At 39.7% G+C, this 13,730-nt stretch overlaps 1 protein-coding gene across 1 annotated transcript in view; it reads right to left on the bottom strand.

The window, feature by feature from the left end:
- ank1a (ankyrin 1, erythrocytic a) overlaps positions 1-13,730 on the bottom strand; it is a 67,888-nt gene that overhangs the window by 18,469 nt on the left and 35,689 nt on the right. The window contains 9 exon segments of the mRNA XM_084728877.1: positions 5,534-5,689; positions 7,247-7,378; positions 7,712-7,786; positions 8,560-8,644; positions 8,992-9,111; positions 9,217-9,345; positions 9,688-9,916; positions 10,996-11,092; positions 11,327-11,531. Of these exon segments, the coding sequence (XP_084585003.1) occupies positions 5,534-5,689; positions 7,247-7,378; positions 7,712-7,786; positions 8,560-8,644; positions 8,992-9,111; positions 9,217-9,345; positions 9,688-9,916; positions 10,996-11,092; positions 11,327-11,531 (1,228 nt within the window).

The raw sequence follows: 13,730 nt of genomic DNA, 5'->3' as shown, positions 1-13,730 counted from the left end.
GGGGGGATGCCTTCGCTCGTGTTAGCAAAGTTATCAAAATGCAACCCCCTTTAAATTGTCATCTGCCCTCTTCATAGTAGCAGAGAAAAAGTGCAGGGTCAGAGGGATTGTTTAGTTGGATAAAGTCATGTTAGCCTGACTCGTTGAACTTTTATTTGACTGAGGTTTGCGCAGGTTAGAATATATGCGCCCAACCATGGCTCTGAAATATCAGTACTGTGCTGTATATTGGTAAAACCATGGCGCTGTGTCTGTGGTGTAAAGTAGCATACGAATTGGTAATTGTGACTTTTTCTCTGAGTCCCGCCATTCTATCACTTTTGTCTTGAATCTGTAATATTCTCTAAAATATATAGGCACAAAGTCACGAGTGATGAAAACAAACTAGGTCCATCCCTTCTGTGAGCTGTCAAGATCAGATCTTCACTACATGATTATCAAGGCCAAAAGAATTCATGGTAACAATATTACTGCAATATCTATCAAAAAACTGAGAAAAAAAAAATCAGTCCGAAGCAATCAGTTGTTTATTGTGCATTTTGTCTCTTTTTTTGGGAAAAATATGGATTAAGGGAGGTGGAGAGATCGTCTGTAACTGATGTACAGTGAGAGCCAACAGTATGTTTATGAGACGCTGGATTTTTTACACAGTATTATCATATGTTTATTAACATAATATATATGTTTCATTTTTTATGGTTATCATCTATAACAGTATTCCAAGACACCCCTAGTTACTATGAATCATTGCCTAAAGCCACAATTATTGCATTATGAGTCAGTTTTTGGTGACACCACACAGAATACAACTGGCTTTGTCTGTTTGTCTTGCTATTCTTGTTCAGTTGTTGTACTGCCTGATGCCGTTGTTTGTTATTACCTGCTTGATGCAATGTGTAGAAGTAATTTAGGTTTGTTTGTTTGTAATTGTATGAAAGAAGTGGGTATGTTTCCACAAGAGGCTTTGCCTTTACCACTAAAAGGTTGAATAAAACATTTTCATGAATTTGTGAATGAATTTGTCAGTCCTCTCTCTCCATGTTAGTAGATGAGGAAATGATGGAAAAAGAAGAGATTTGGAAATGAAAAAAATCCAATGAATGAGTGTAAAATATGTAAAATGTGTGTGATTGCCTGACCCCCGCTGATAAAGACATAAATACAGAAAAACAAAGCAGTGAAGCTCAAATAAAATACACGTAAAGGAAATACTCTTATATTGCCCATTTAAACACTTAAACACTGATACACTATAGGCACACATGTATATGGAAGACAAAACACTTACAATATACAACTTAAAACACACATAAAGACGCTCACACTGACACACTCACACAGACTGATTTGATGAGTTCACATTAGACAATAAGCACATGTACAATAAAGGGAGCAACAACATCAAATTGACCTTCATACAACACTCACAGAGACATTAAAACACACAAAATAACCCATCAGATGGACACAGTTTACACATAGAGTCAGTGACATACAAAACAACCACAACATTCATACATGAACAGAGCAAACACAAGTCAGAGTTCACAAAAAAGGTTTGCAGCCTTTTTTACCCCCCATGGGACAGATCACTGAGGAGGAACAGAGACAGACTGGAGGCTCAATCTCAGTGTGCATGCCATGCAAAGATATTTTATTTATGTCTGTTGGTCGAGAAGCACTGCAGTGTTTGAGTCGTCATCTCCAACAACAAGCCAGCGTTACTCCCGCCCCTCATCCCGGTGTCTCCATGCAAACACAGGGGGAGATGAGCGATGAAAGTCAGCCTCATGCACGTGCAGACAGGCAGGAGGGCAGGGAAAGAAGGGATGGGAAAAAGAGGGAAACGACAGAGAAGAAGGGCAGCAAGAGAGGAAGAGGAGGAGAATAAAATAGGGTGATGGTCACAGACAGAAACAGCAAGAGAGAGAGCGAGGGTCACCTCCCCCCTCCCAGTGGGTGCTGACTACACAGTCTGTGTGAGGGGTTCTGGTCACACTTTAAAAGGTGGGGTTTTCAAGAGCACGGAAATAAAAATAAAAAAATGCACGACAAGTCGCAAAAAAAAAATTAAAAGATAAAGATGTGGGTCAGAGGTCAACATGAGGTCGGCATGAGGTCAGAGTTCGGAGAGGAGTGAAGGAGAAGGAGGAAGAGTAGGACGGCTAGGCTGCAGATGACATGTCCAGAGAAACACAGAGAGAGGGACAGATTCACAGGGAATGAAAACAGGGCTCCCAAAAGGACATTCAGTGCACCAACATTAGCCCTAAAGAGACTCAAACTACTCCCCATGCAACCACAGGCAGAGAATCTATATGTCCCCTTACAGAAGTCTAAAAGAAGACATCTTACTGTATCTAGTGTATATTTTTGTCTTCTAACCTGGAAATAATCTTGAATAAACCTTGCTTACCTACAATAGAGGTGCACTAGAACTATGAAGGAAAACTGAAAATCCGACAGACATTATTCTGACAAAAAGAGAGGAAGACAGGTAAAGATAGAAAAAGACAGATTGAAGACTGCAGAATAACTGAGTCCTCTACTCTGGCGAATATTCCTCCATCTTTTTCTGTGAAACTTTTCTAGTTAAAAAAGCACTACTTTGATGAGAAACACGCTGCTATATGTGGAGGACTGAACTTGACTTCAAAGAACAGTTCAACACTTACATACACTTACAAACATACCTATTAACTTTTGTTACTGAGGATTAGATGAGAAGATCAACCGCTCTCATATATGTATGGTGATTATGAAGCAACTGCCTGCAGTTAGTTTAGCTGAGAAATAGTTAGGCTGGCTCTGTCTAAAGACTAGAAAATCCACCTATCAGCCCCTCTAAAGCTCACCATAGACTGTATAAAACATGAATGTAGTCTCTGTGACGTAAGTGAAGATCCATTTTGAATCTCTCAGTGTGGTGGCTCTTGGCATCACCTGACTCAGCTCAACTCCTGGATAATCCAAAAAGGAGCAAGGAGGTGGAGCGTGGGTGGAGCTGAAAGGGCCTGAATGAAGTGGCTACATAGTGGTGAGCCACCTGTGATGGTACCACCACTCAAATGCCCTTAATTATGCATAACTTTAAGCTTAAATACAATTTAAACATGTGATTTATATAAAAAATCCACCATGCAGTTAAAAAAAAGGACATTAGCTATAGACCACAAAACCATTTTTTATACCAGGCTGTAAACATGTTTATTTCTGCTGTAAAGTTGGGCCTTTTGCTATGGGAGCCTATGGGGACTGACTCGCTTTTGAAGCCGGCCTCAAGCAGCCATTTGAGGAACTGCAATTTTTGCATTTTTCAGCCCCAGAGGATGCTGCTAGAGCTACTGCTAGAAGCCAGTTAGCTTAGCTAAGTATAAACTTTGGAAACAGGGAGAAACAGCTTGCCTGGCTCTGTCCAAGAGTTGGAAAATCAACCTACTAGCACTACTAAAGCTCGCCTATTAGCATTTTATGCAAAAAGTAAAGTATAGAACAACAATTTCTTGGCCTGTCACAGCAGAAACCAGCAGAGACAGACAAAACCAGAGCCTGGACCAAGCCCCCAAGGAAGAATGCCGAGCCTTGACGCCAGTTTGACACAGTGGCCAAACTGTGTGACAATGCCACGTGATGCACTGCGGCAAACTTTTTTGCCATGGCCTTACATTGTGAAAGAAGGTGCTCTAAAACAATGGATGGATTTTCACAACCCTGCTAAAATGATTTGTTTCAACATCAGGATTAGATTCATTTGGCTTGATAACATTTAGAAAGTCAAGAGAGCTGCATGATTAAATCATTTTACCCCAATTCAAGTTAGCGGAGGGCTAAAGCAGAAGTTACTCACTCAGCCAAAGCGTATGTCTACTGCACTTGCTCTGTGGGCCGTACAATGTGGAAGTGTATGTGGAAAATCATACTGGAAGTTGACTTCAAGCTCCTGTGAGCAGCTCTCATGGGACAGGCCATGATAGCTGTTTCAACCTTTTTTCCTGTCTTAACGCTAAGTGAAGCTAACCAGCATTCATGCTGTAGCTTTATATTTACTGTACAGACATGAGAGTGGTATCAAATTTCTTATCTAACTTTCAGCAAGAAAGGGAATTAGCATAAGTCCCATAATGTCAAACTATTCCTTTAATATATGATGAATAAATTAACCAGTGAAACAAATTGAGAAATAAATAAACAATTGAAAAACAAGAAAATCTAATGCACAAAGAAATAAAAAAATGAACATGTATTTTGTCCATCACTGTCCACCACACCACACATGGCTATTTTCAATTTCTTTGAGCATTTATGGATTCATTTTTCATTTCTTTGCCTGTTTTATTTATTGATGGGATTATTTCTCAATTTATCTGGCTATTTTATTCCTTGACTCATTTAATTTTTTCTTATAAAGTCAGGTTTGGTCCTCCACTTGGTCGCTGTGCCTTTAGGACATACGTCATAAACCTCCTGAAACCCGTCACTGTGATCATTGTGAGATTAGGAGAAGACACAATATCCAGGTAATCAAAGCGCCGCCACGTGTGTACACCGCACATCAAAGCAGGAACGGCCTTTGGGAGGCAGGTAGCCAGACAGATAGACAGACAGGACAGATACACGGTTATCAGATTCACTGCAGCTGTGATCTGAACGTCTCCCTTTTCACCCTTTGACCCTCATGGTCGTGTCTCTATGCATCGTTACATCTCTGAGTATTGCTCCAGTTTTCACAGAATCGGACCCGTCACCTGTCGGACTGACTCATCGTCTGCACTGGACACAGAGAAGAGAAGCCAGTCCCAATAAAGAAGGAGGAGCTCACACCAGTCCAGAGGTGAAAATGGAGTCAATAAGATGTAGGGTATGCATGTGTGAAGGAAACCATGAGGAAAAGGAGTAAAAGACTGAGGACTGACAGTTGGTAAGGAGGTCAGTTAAGCTAGGCTGTATTTACAGTATGATCTATGTGGACTGATCATGTATGACACTGTGTTGTTTTACAGACAAGATATCACTCTAAAATGTCTCTAAATTAATAATAGGCAATATAAACTCTTAATATAATCAAAATAACAACAATAAAAACAATAACACTAATAAAACTATAACTATTAATGATAGGATACTTTATTTATCTCTGTGTTAAGTGTTTTGCTTGATTCAGCCGGGGATCATTGAAAACTTCAGCATTTAATCGTAATTTTTTGTATACTTAACTCTACTTTCCATTACACTGAATGAATATACAGAGGTTTGTAGTACAGTAGGAGTGTCCTGAGTCCCTCTGCATGTTGCTGGGGTAAAGTCCTGCAAAAGTTTGACGTTTGTGGCAGCTTTCATACACAACAGCATCAGGGGGAATACAGACATGGCAGAGCAGAGAGAATTCAGAGGGAAACAAATTTCACTTTGCCTTCAGGGGGATTTTAGGGAATGAGGAGATATGTTTATTGGAAAGGTGGCTCAGGATCAAGGCAAAAAAAGGGACACGGGGAAGAAAGGGCTGCATTGTGGGATATGGGGACAGAGAACTTACCATTGGTCATACCAGGGGAGAGGTGCTCTCTCTCGTTGTGTCGGCGTCTGCTCATATCACGGGCGCCTTGTCTGGTGGGCTGAGGTGGCTGGCCCTCCAACATGTTGACGATGTCCATGCGGTCGATGCTCTTCAGAGCCGTGTACAAGCTCTCCACTGCAGCACAAGCAGGAGGAGAGACACAAGCAGACAGGAGAAAGAGACAGAGGGAAGAGGTTCACAGGACAAACAGTAAATCCATTACAACAACCATCCGACTGGGTTAAAGGACCAGTGTGTAGGATTTAGTGGCATCTAGTGGTCAGCTTGCAAACACCGTGTTTCATTTGGTAAATTATCTTCCCATTTAACAGATACAATAAGCAAGGTATGCTTTGGGGCAGGGCTACCATGTAACTGACAAGTCATTCTCGTCGAGTCTGTCCAGTGCAGCACACAGGGCTCACAAAACTCTGATTAAAATGTCAATTGACCAGACACTGTTGTGTTGTGAAGATTATATTTCTGCATCACTTATTTCTCTGCAAAAATGTTTGTAGAAAGATATTTCAGTATACTGTTTAGCTGTAATACAAGACAGATTGCTACCAGTGGCTGCCGTTTTGTGTCCGGTTTCAAATGGAGCCTCCTGAAACTCAAATCAAACTGTCAAACTAAGCAGAGTTGATCAAATATGGATCAAGATTCTCTTACTACATCACCTATTTCTTGCCCAAAATGTTTTTAGCAACATATTTTGATGTACTGTTTAGCTGTAAGACAAAAACTTTGTGGCCATTCAGGTCACCATTATTTCTTGCTAAATAGATGAGCCAATTCCAAGCACTGCTCAGGTCACAGCTCCATGCCCTCGTCTGTACTGCACATGTTCAGGTTGCAAAAATCCAAGATGATGACTCCCACAGTGCAAAACCTGAAGCTTTAAAACAGGTCGTATCTAGAAGGGAATGCTAGATTTGCAAGATTTGTGAAAGTTTTATGAGACTACATGCCGCTTCTTTCAATGTGCAAACCTTTCCTCAGGCTGTAGGTGCATCCTAAGACACTTTCTGAACTCTACCATAGAAAATGTTTATTTTTATGACTTATTTCCTCACACATTTATATAATTTTTGTTTTATGAGCAGCATAAAGGGGCTGTAAGCAGAATCTTGTTATGCAACCCTGTGTTATACTTGGCGCTGGCTTGTACTTGTTGCCTTCGTTGGTTTGGGTTGTTTGGGTTATTAGTAGGTTAAGGCATGAGGAGCATGATTGAGAAGAATTAGGGCTAGAATATCAGGGTGAGCCAATCAGAGGTAGTGTAGGGCAGGATATGCTTTCACCTTCCTGTGAAAAAAAATATTGCCTTGCAGTATTGAGTCAATCACTACTGTGCTGAATCAAGTGTGACATAGGCAAGACTTTTCCTTCTTGACATCAAAACAGTAATATGGCCGACGTCCTGGTTGATTCACATTTGAGGAAAACTTAAGGTGGCTGTGAAACTTGCGAAAAACATTAAAAGCTGTATCTAGAGTCAGGCGGTGCAACCTGGCAATTCTTATTTTCAGGTGATTATACACTATTCACTTTCCATTTCTGCCATATTCTGCCAATAAATCCTTGTAAAACTTCCACACTTGACCATTAAAGAAACAGAAACTAGCGTAAATAAAGGCATGGAGGGATGAGAGAAGAAGTTCACAGCAGTCTCAGCTCTCATATACTCACTCTTGGCCCTCTTGCCCTCACGTGTGGCCCACAGGTTGAGCAGCGCGGAGCTCTGCTCCAGCAGCGAGTTGGGATTCTCCACACGGATCTTATTGATATCATCCACGCTGAGCTGAAGCTCGCGCGCCAACTCTGTGTAGAAAATAAGTCAGAGAAGATCAAGTGGATGAAGGAAATATTTATATCATTTCACCTGTGAGTCATGCAGTTAAAGTGCACACACAGTCCTATTCTTGAGACGGTGCACTGCTTCACAGTGGCTCCATCCACGAGAGGCAGAATATTCTGTCAAACAGCTATGGCTCTTGGCAGGAAAACAGAAAGTAATTAGTTTCACTGGCTGGTTGCCATGTTATAACTTTGTTTAATCAGCAGCGAGCTCGGCAAGCTTGTCAGACATAAGGTAAACATGGACTGTTTACAGCAAATAAAAACAGATTTTGTATATTCTGTATGTTCACTTACCAGCCCAGCTCAGTCCCAACTGTTCTGCAATCACAGCCATCTTCAGCTCCGTCCTCTCCATGGCGCTCATTGATGCTGCACAGACCAGAGCAGAACTGACGATTTAACATCTCACTCTGTAAAGTTGAGATTATCCCTGCATTGCAACGCTCACTGATTCTGTATACAAAATACTGCTGCAGACAAAAAAAGAAACCTTTGCAAAAAATAGAAATGGTTTCATACTAATTAGATCATCATAAGAAATAAGTGGTTGAAAGTAAATAATTCCATTTATTCAAGTGCTGTACTTGAATAAATGGAGGTACTTGTACTTTACTTAGGAAACTGAAGGATGAAATGTTTTTTATGTGTTTAGAAAATTACTAGCATAGAAAACTACTTCTATAGCTTAAACTAAATAACCTAAAATAAGAGAAAATGGAAAATACACTGTCACAAAGGTGAAAACAGAGCTGTTTTTCAAGGTCATGAATAGTGACTTTTTAAGATACATGGTTCTCACAAGATAAATATAAGATGATCTTATAGAATATGATGCATTGTGGGAGATTAAACTACCCAACAGTATATAAAGTAGTTAAAATTAGCTCAGCCTTAAACATCTACAGCAGTAAAATGCAACATACAGATCAATGCAGCAGTAATATTAATCCATAAATATCAGATATAATAATAAAAAACTTGTAAGGAACATTTCACTGCACAATGACTACTTTTACTTTTGATACTTTAAGTAGTGGAGTATTTTCACAGTGTGGCATCAGTAATTTTACTCAAGTGAAGGATCTGAATACTTCTTCCACCAGGTATAATTATTTATAAATAGGAGAGTGAGAGCCTCGTACCCATAGCAGGTTCATTTAGGGCGCTGTATCTTTCTCTTAAAGCCAGTGGTGTCAGAGTTCGCCTCCGGTCTTCACTCCCAATAATCTGCACATGAGAAGCAAACAACACTGAAGTCTGTCATATCAGGGACATTGACTTTACTGTTACATCATTGAAAATCATCAGAAAATGTGTCCTTTTCGAGAAACATCATGTCAAACACCATACAGACGTTGCTCCAGTTTTGACACTAAGGCAGAGTGTTATTGGAGATTATATGTGACTATCTGAAGAATTGCTGTCTTCATTCAAGTGAAGTGATTAATGTATATTATGAATTATATTTTCACTCTTATCATTCACTCATCTTAGCCCTATATTGGATGGTGTCATTTTGTTAGGTGACACTTAATAAAATTGTGTCTTGACAGTGCAAAGTTTGGGAGCTTTACCTTAATACATGGAGGCATGGTAATGTTGAGGTTACAGAGTACGTGTTGGCTGTCTTCATACTTGGTGGTCTTACGCAGGAAAGACAGAAATCCAGTGGGCTCTTTACTGCTGTCTCTCACCTGAGACACACACAGACACAAGACAAATACATATAAAGAGTGGTGGATAGAGCTATTGGACTAACAGTAATGGACAAAGAATATTGAAAAGTTGTAAGACAATACCTTAACAGAGACAGGAAGCCTGTTATCTCTGAAAGCCTGGAAGCTGAAGCAGCGAGGCTGCTGGGTGGCCTTCCTTACTGGAAGGAGATTCCCTGAACACTCCAGGTGAAGCGGCATACCCTCCATCACCTGCAAGACATGACACAGGGATTAGCCAAAGTGGAAACAATGGCAGAAACTGTTTTTCCTTGACTCAACAAACTTTAAGCAGTTAGCCTAAAGTGTTTGACTGTGGTTGATGTCAGTTTCATCCTGGATAAATATATATATTTTTTCTGAACCATACACTATGAGGCAATAAAATACAGAACCAAGAGTCATTCATGAGTCAGTTCACTAGTTGCACGCGAATGAAAGAGACTGGGTCCATCCCCCTTATAAAAATAAATAAATCACGAACTGGGAATACTCAACACAAAACTACAATTTTACCACCTCAGTATGACTCACTGCAGTCGTCCCTTAACTGACCTCTATGTCTCTGCTGCGAGCCACCTCTGTAAAGTTCTCGTGTTGTTCCAGGGTTTTATCCATCTTATCGTCGGTCATGCAGTAGCAGCGGAGGCGGCCCTCACGCAGCTCGTTCATCTTGGCAAACACCACAAACTTGGCCATGTAGGGTACAGCCGACAGCTCTCTGTACAGCAGGTTGGCGAAGGAGACGGCCTCAGCTGTCCGAGGACAGTCTGCCAGCCAGAATCTGAGAGGAAACAACGACATGTAATCACACTCTATTCTTAATCACAGTCGAGCTGCCTGCTAGAATGATTAGAGAGAGCAGAGACTTTCAACCCCAATTCCAAAAAATTGGGGTGTTGTGTAAAACATAAATAAACCAGAATCTAATAACTGCAAATCCAGGGAAACCTCTGCACATAAGGGGCAAGGCTGAAAACCAACATTGAGTTCCCGTGACCTTTGACCCCTCAGGTGGAAGTGCATTAAAAAGTCACATAATTATATACAGAATTTGACATGGGCTTGGGAATGCTTTGGAAAACATCCAGAAATGCTGGCAGGTTCTGTTGGACCCGGGCTCATCTGAGATGGACGGACACAGAGTGAGTCCACATTTCACATTGTTTTTGGAAATCAACAATGTTGTATCATTCTGGATAAAGAGAAGGACCAACCAGACTGTTGCCAACACTAACTTCTAAAGCCAGCATCTGTGATGGTATGGGGGTGTGTTAGTGCCTATGGCATCATGTGTAACTGTCACATCTGTGAGGACCCCATTAATGCTGAAGGGTAGATACAGGTTTTGGAGAAACATATGCTGCCATCCATACAATGTCTTTTCCAGAGATGTCCCTGCTTATTTCAGTAAGACAATGACAAGATACACTCTGCATGTGTTACAACAGCATTGGTTCATAGTAAAATCACAGTTTGGGTACTAGACTGGCCTGTCTGCAGTCCAGACTTGTCTCCCATTGAAAGTGTGTGGTGCATCAGAAGGCACAAAATATGACAGTGAAGCGCCTGAAGTCGTATGTCAAGCAAGAATCGGAAAGAAATTCAACCATGATTGTCCTTAATTCCCAAACACTTACTGAATGTTGTTAAAGGACACGGTGATGTAACCCAGTGGTAAACACGCCTCAGGCCCAACTTTCTTGGTAGGTGTTGCAGACATCAAATTCAGAATGAGTGTATATTTACAAAAAAACAAGGATTCTGTTTTTATTTATATTTTACATAACGTCCACACATTTTTGGAATCAGGGTTGTACATTAACCTGAGTTTTATCGGCGATGGCTATGTTGTGAACTTACCGTGCTGAAACATTGGTCGTGAAACTGGCACATTCATTAGCATACAGAAGCTTGGTGGTGCCAGTAATGTCTTCCCACTGGGCTGGAGCTGTGCCACCTGGGTATCAGACAGGATGAGAAAGGGCAAAGGTCACAAAGTCTCATGGTGACAGTGCTTGTACAAAAAAGAACAAATTCTTTTTTTATCCAACTTTGGTACTGACAGCTTTCACCAAATCAGCAGTTTTGCACCATATATCTCTCCTCAGCATAGAAGGAAACCGCTCCTGTCCACACACATGCACACAAACTTTCTGCCACACCCACACATCTCCCAGTCGTGGCATAGTACCTATGACAGAGCAAAGCAGACGCAGACTGGTGGTGTCGCCCTCCCCAGAGTCTCGAGGGCTCTCCTTCCAGGACGGGGGCAGCGGTATACGCAGGCCGATGGGCCGGTGGAACTTGCGCCGCCGAGGCTCCACAGTGACCACGGGGCTAAAGTTTGCCTGGTTACCCAGCAGCTTTGCAACTAGCTCATCTGGAACTGGCTGAGCCTGGGGTTGAAAGTAAATGATGGAGAGGGGGTACATAACACAGGCACAGGTTTGATGATATGGAAGAAAAAAGGGAAATTAGACAGAAGAGGGAAATGTGAACAGGCAATGGAGATTATAAGAACAGATTGTTGGGATAATATGTTATCAGGTAAAATGAGATAATGGGAGGTGGATGATGGGGCAATAGATGAGGAAAAGGGTAAAAGAAGGAAAAATTAAAGATGACAAGAAACAGAGAGAGAAGTCCACAGTGAATAAAACACTTCATGGTTTGGAAAAGACAATAGCAACACAACGTGGTTGTAGGACTTAATAACTCTTTTTTATTGCAAAACGTAACAATGTGTGTTAACATGAAGCTTTTACAATCATTAATACAAAATGATATCAAAGAAAAAGGCACTGTGGCTTTTCACAAGGCCATTCATGACATGACTACTACAGCAACATCATAGTTAAATAGATATGTTCCTAGAAATTATGAAATAGTTAAAATATATAAGTGAATTCTGAATTTGTCTATGTTAATTACATTCACTATTTCCAACTTAGAGGTTAAAGGCAATATGTAGCTGTTAGTTTACAAGACATATTTAGCTTGTCATAACTTAATTCATGTTTCTAGAAGGTCCATTTACACTTTATCTACCTTTCATTTTGGTTTATTGAAGCATATTCTGACATTATAATTACAAGTTTCCATCTGATAATTAAAAATCATAAGTTGCTGACCTACACATTTTTGAATCAGAAATGTTTAATGTATGTTAAAAATATTTTTTAATGCAATCAGAGTCCTGAACTGGAATTGAAATCTTGTCAGGAGAAAGAACACATTGCAAAACAGATTGTAAACAGTGTGTAATATTTAACTTGTCAAAATGAAATAACATGCAAATAGAACCTTGAAATACCAAGTCAGCAAAATGTATATAAATAAATGGTAACACTTTCTATGATGCCAATGCCTACAATGCATAGTAAGCACATTTACAATACATTATAATCTGCTTATTATCATTATCTGCAATTATAGTTATAAACACTCATATTCATAATACTTTAGTTACTCTGAATAGTCATTGGGTGCTTGAAGTAAAATCATGCTATTCCCTAAATGACATATAATAAATTAACATTACTTTTTTTTCTTTCTTTTTTTTATTTACTCCTGCTATTCATCTTTTCATTTAACCATTCTTTAAGGGTTAGGGTGAGTGTATTATGAGAGACTTTAATCCTTTCCAAATAAAATGCCAGTGAGTGACCAGCAATTATGAGGTATCATAATACGTGTTGTTATGTTTTATAATGTGCTACATTTACTGTTATAAAACATTATTGATATTTATGAGTACTTATAATGTACTTACTATTACTTACTTATATAGTGCTTTAAGCATATTATAATGCATGATAATGTAATATATTATAGACATAGGTGTCCTAGAAAGTGTTACATAACACTGCAAAGAATTATGAAGGAAGGAAAGGTGGCATTTAATATACTTTCTGTTCAGAAACTTTAATAAATGTTATTTGAAACTGAAATGAATGAAAATTAAAAGTATAACTGAGCCAAAATAAACGGAATCTTATGATTGAAGATGTGACTGATGCTTTTAGAAAGTGTAATCTGCAAATTAACCATATTAAAAAATCCCTTCCCCAAATGTTCTGATTCTGACCTTACAGCTAATGAAATGATATCATTAATTTTGTGTTTTGATGTTGGGTCAGGACAGTAGACAGTGAGAGCTAAATCACAAGTGGATGTATTTGTGTAAAGAGGGACAGTTCAATTTGATTAGATAGACAGAAACGTGGGGCTGTTGAAAAAAGAGCTCATTTCATAGGACCCTTATAAATATGTCATCTTAAAAAATAAAAATATTTATCTTGTCTTTGGTGTCTATGTTTGAGAAAACGTTAAGGCCTGGAAAGTGTAGCCAAGCATGCAAAAAAAGGGGCTAAAAGCTCAGGTCCTCAGGTGTCACCTCTTTTAGTGCAGGGGAGTTCTTCTAAAAGTAAGGCCTTTTAGCACATTTTCCTGACCTTCATGATACCAAAACCACTGGACAATAGGTACAAACTCAAACACAGTCTTTCATGGCTATAGCAAGAATGCAGGTAATGTTTCACTAACTGAATTTAGGCATCTGAAATTAATGTGTTAAATATATGAATTACAGGGCT

Source organism: Lutjanus erythropterus, chromosome 10 (assembly GCF_056507025.1).
Source record: "Lutjanus erythropterus isolate fLutEry1 chromosome 10, fLutEry1.hap2, whole genome shotgun sequence".
In the NCBI taxonomy this organism is placed as follows: domain Eukaryota; kingdom Metazoa; phylum Chordata; class Actinopteri; order Lutjaniformes; family Lutjanidae; genus Lutjanus; species Lutjanus erythropterus.
The sequence above is the reverse complement of the archived record's forward strand: the minus strand, read 5'-3'. Positions and strand labels throughout refer to the sequence as shown.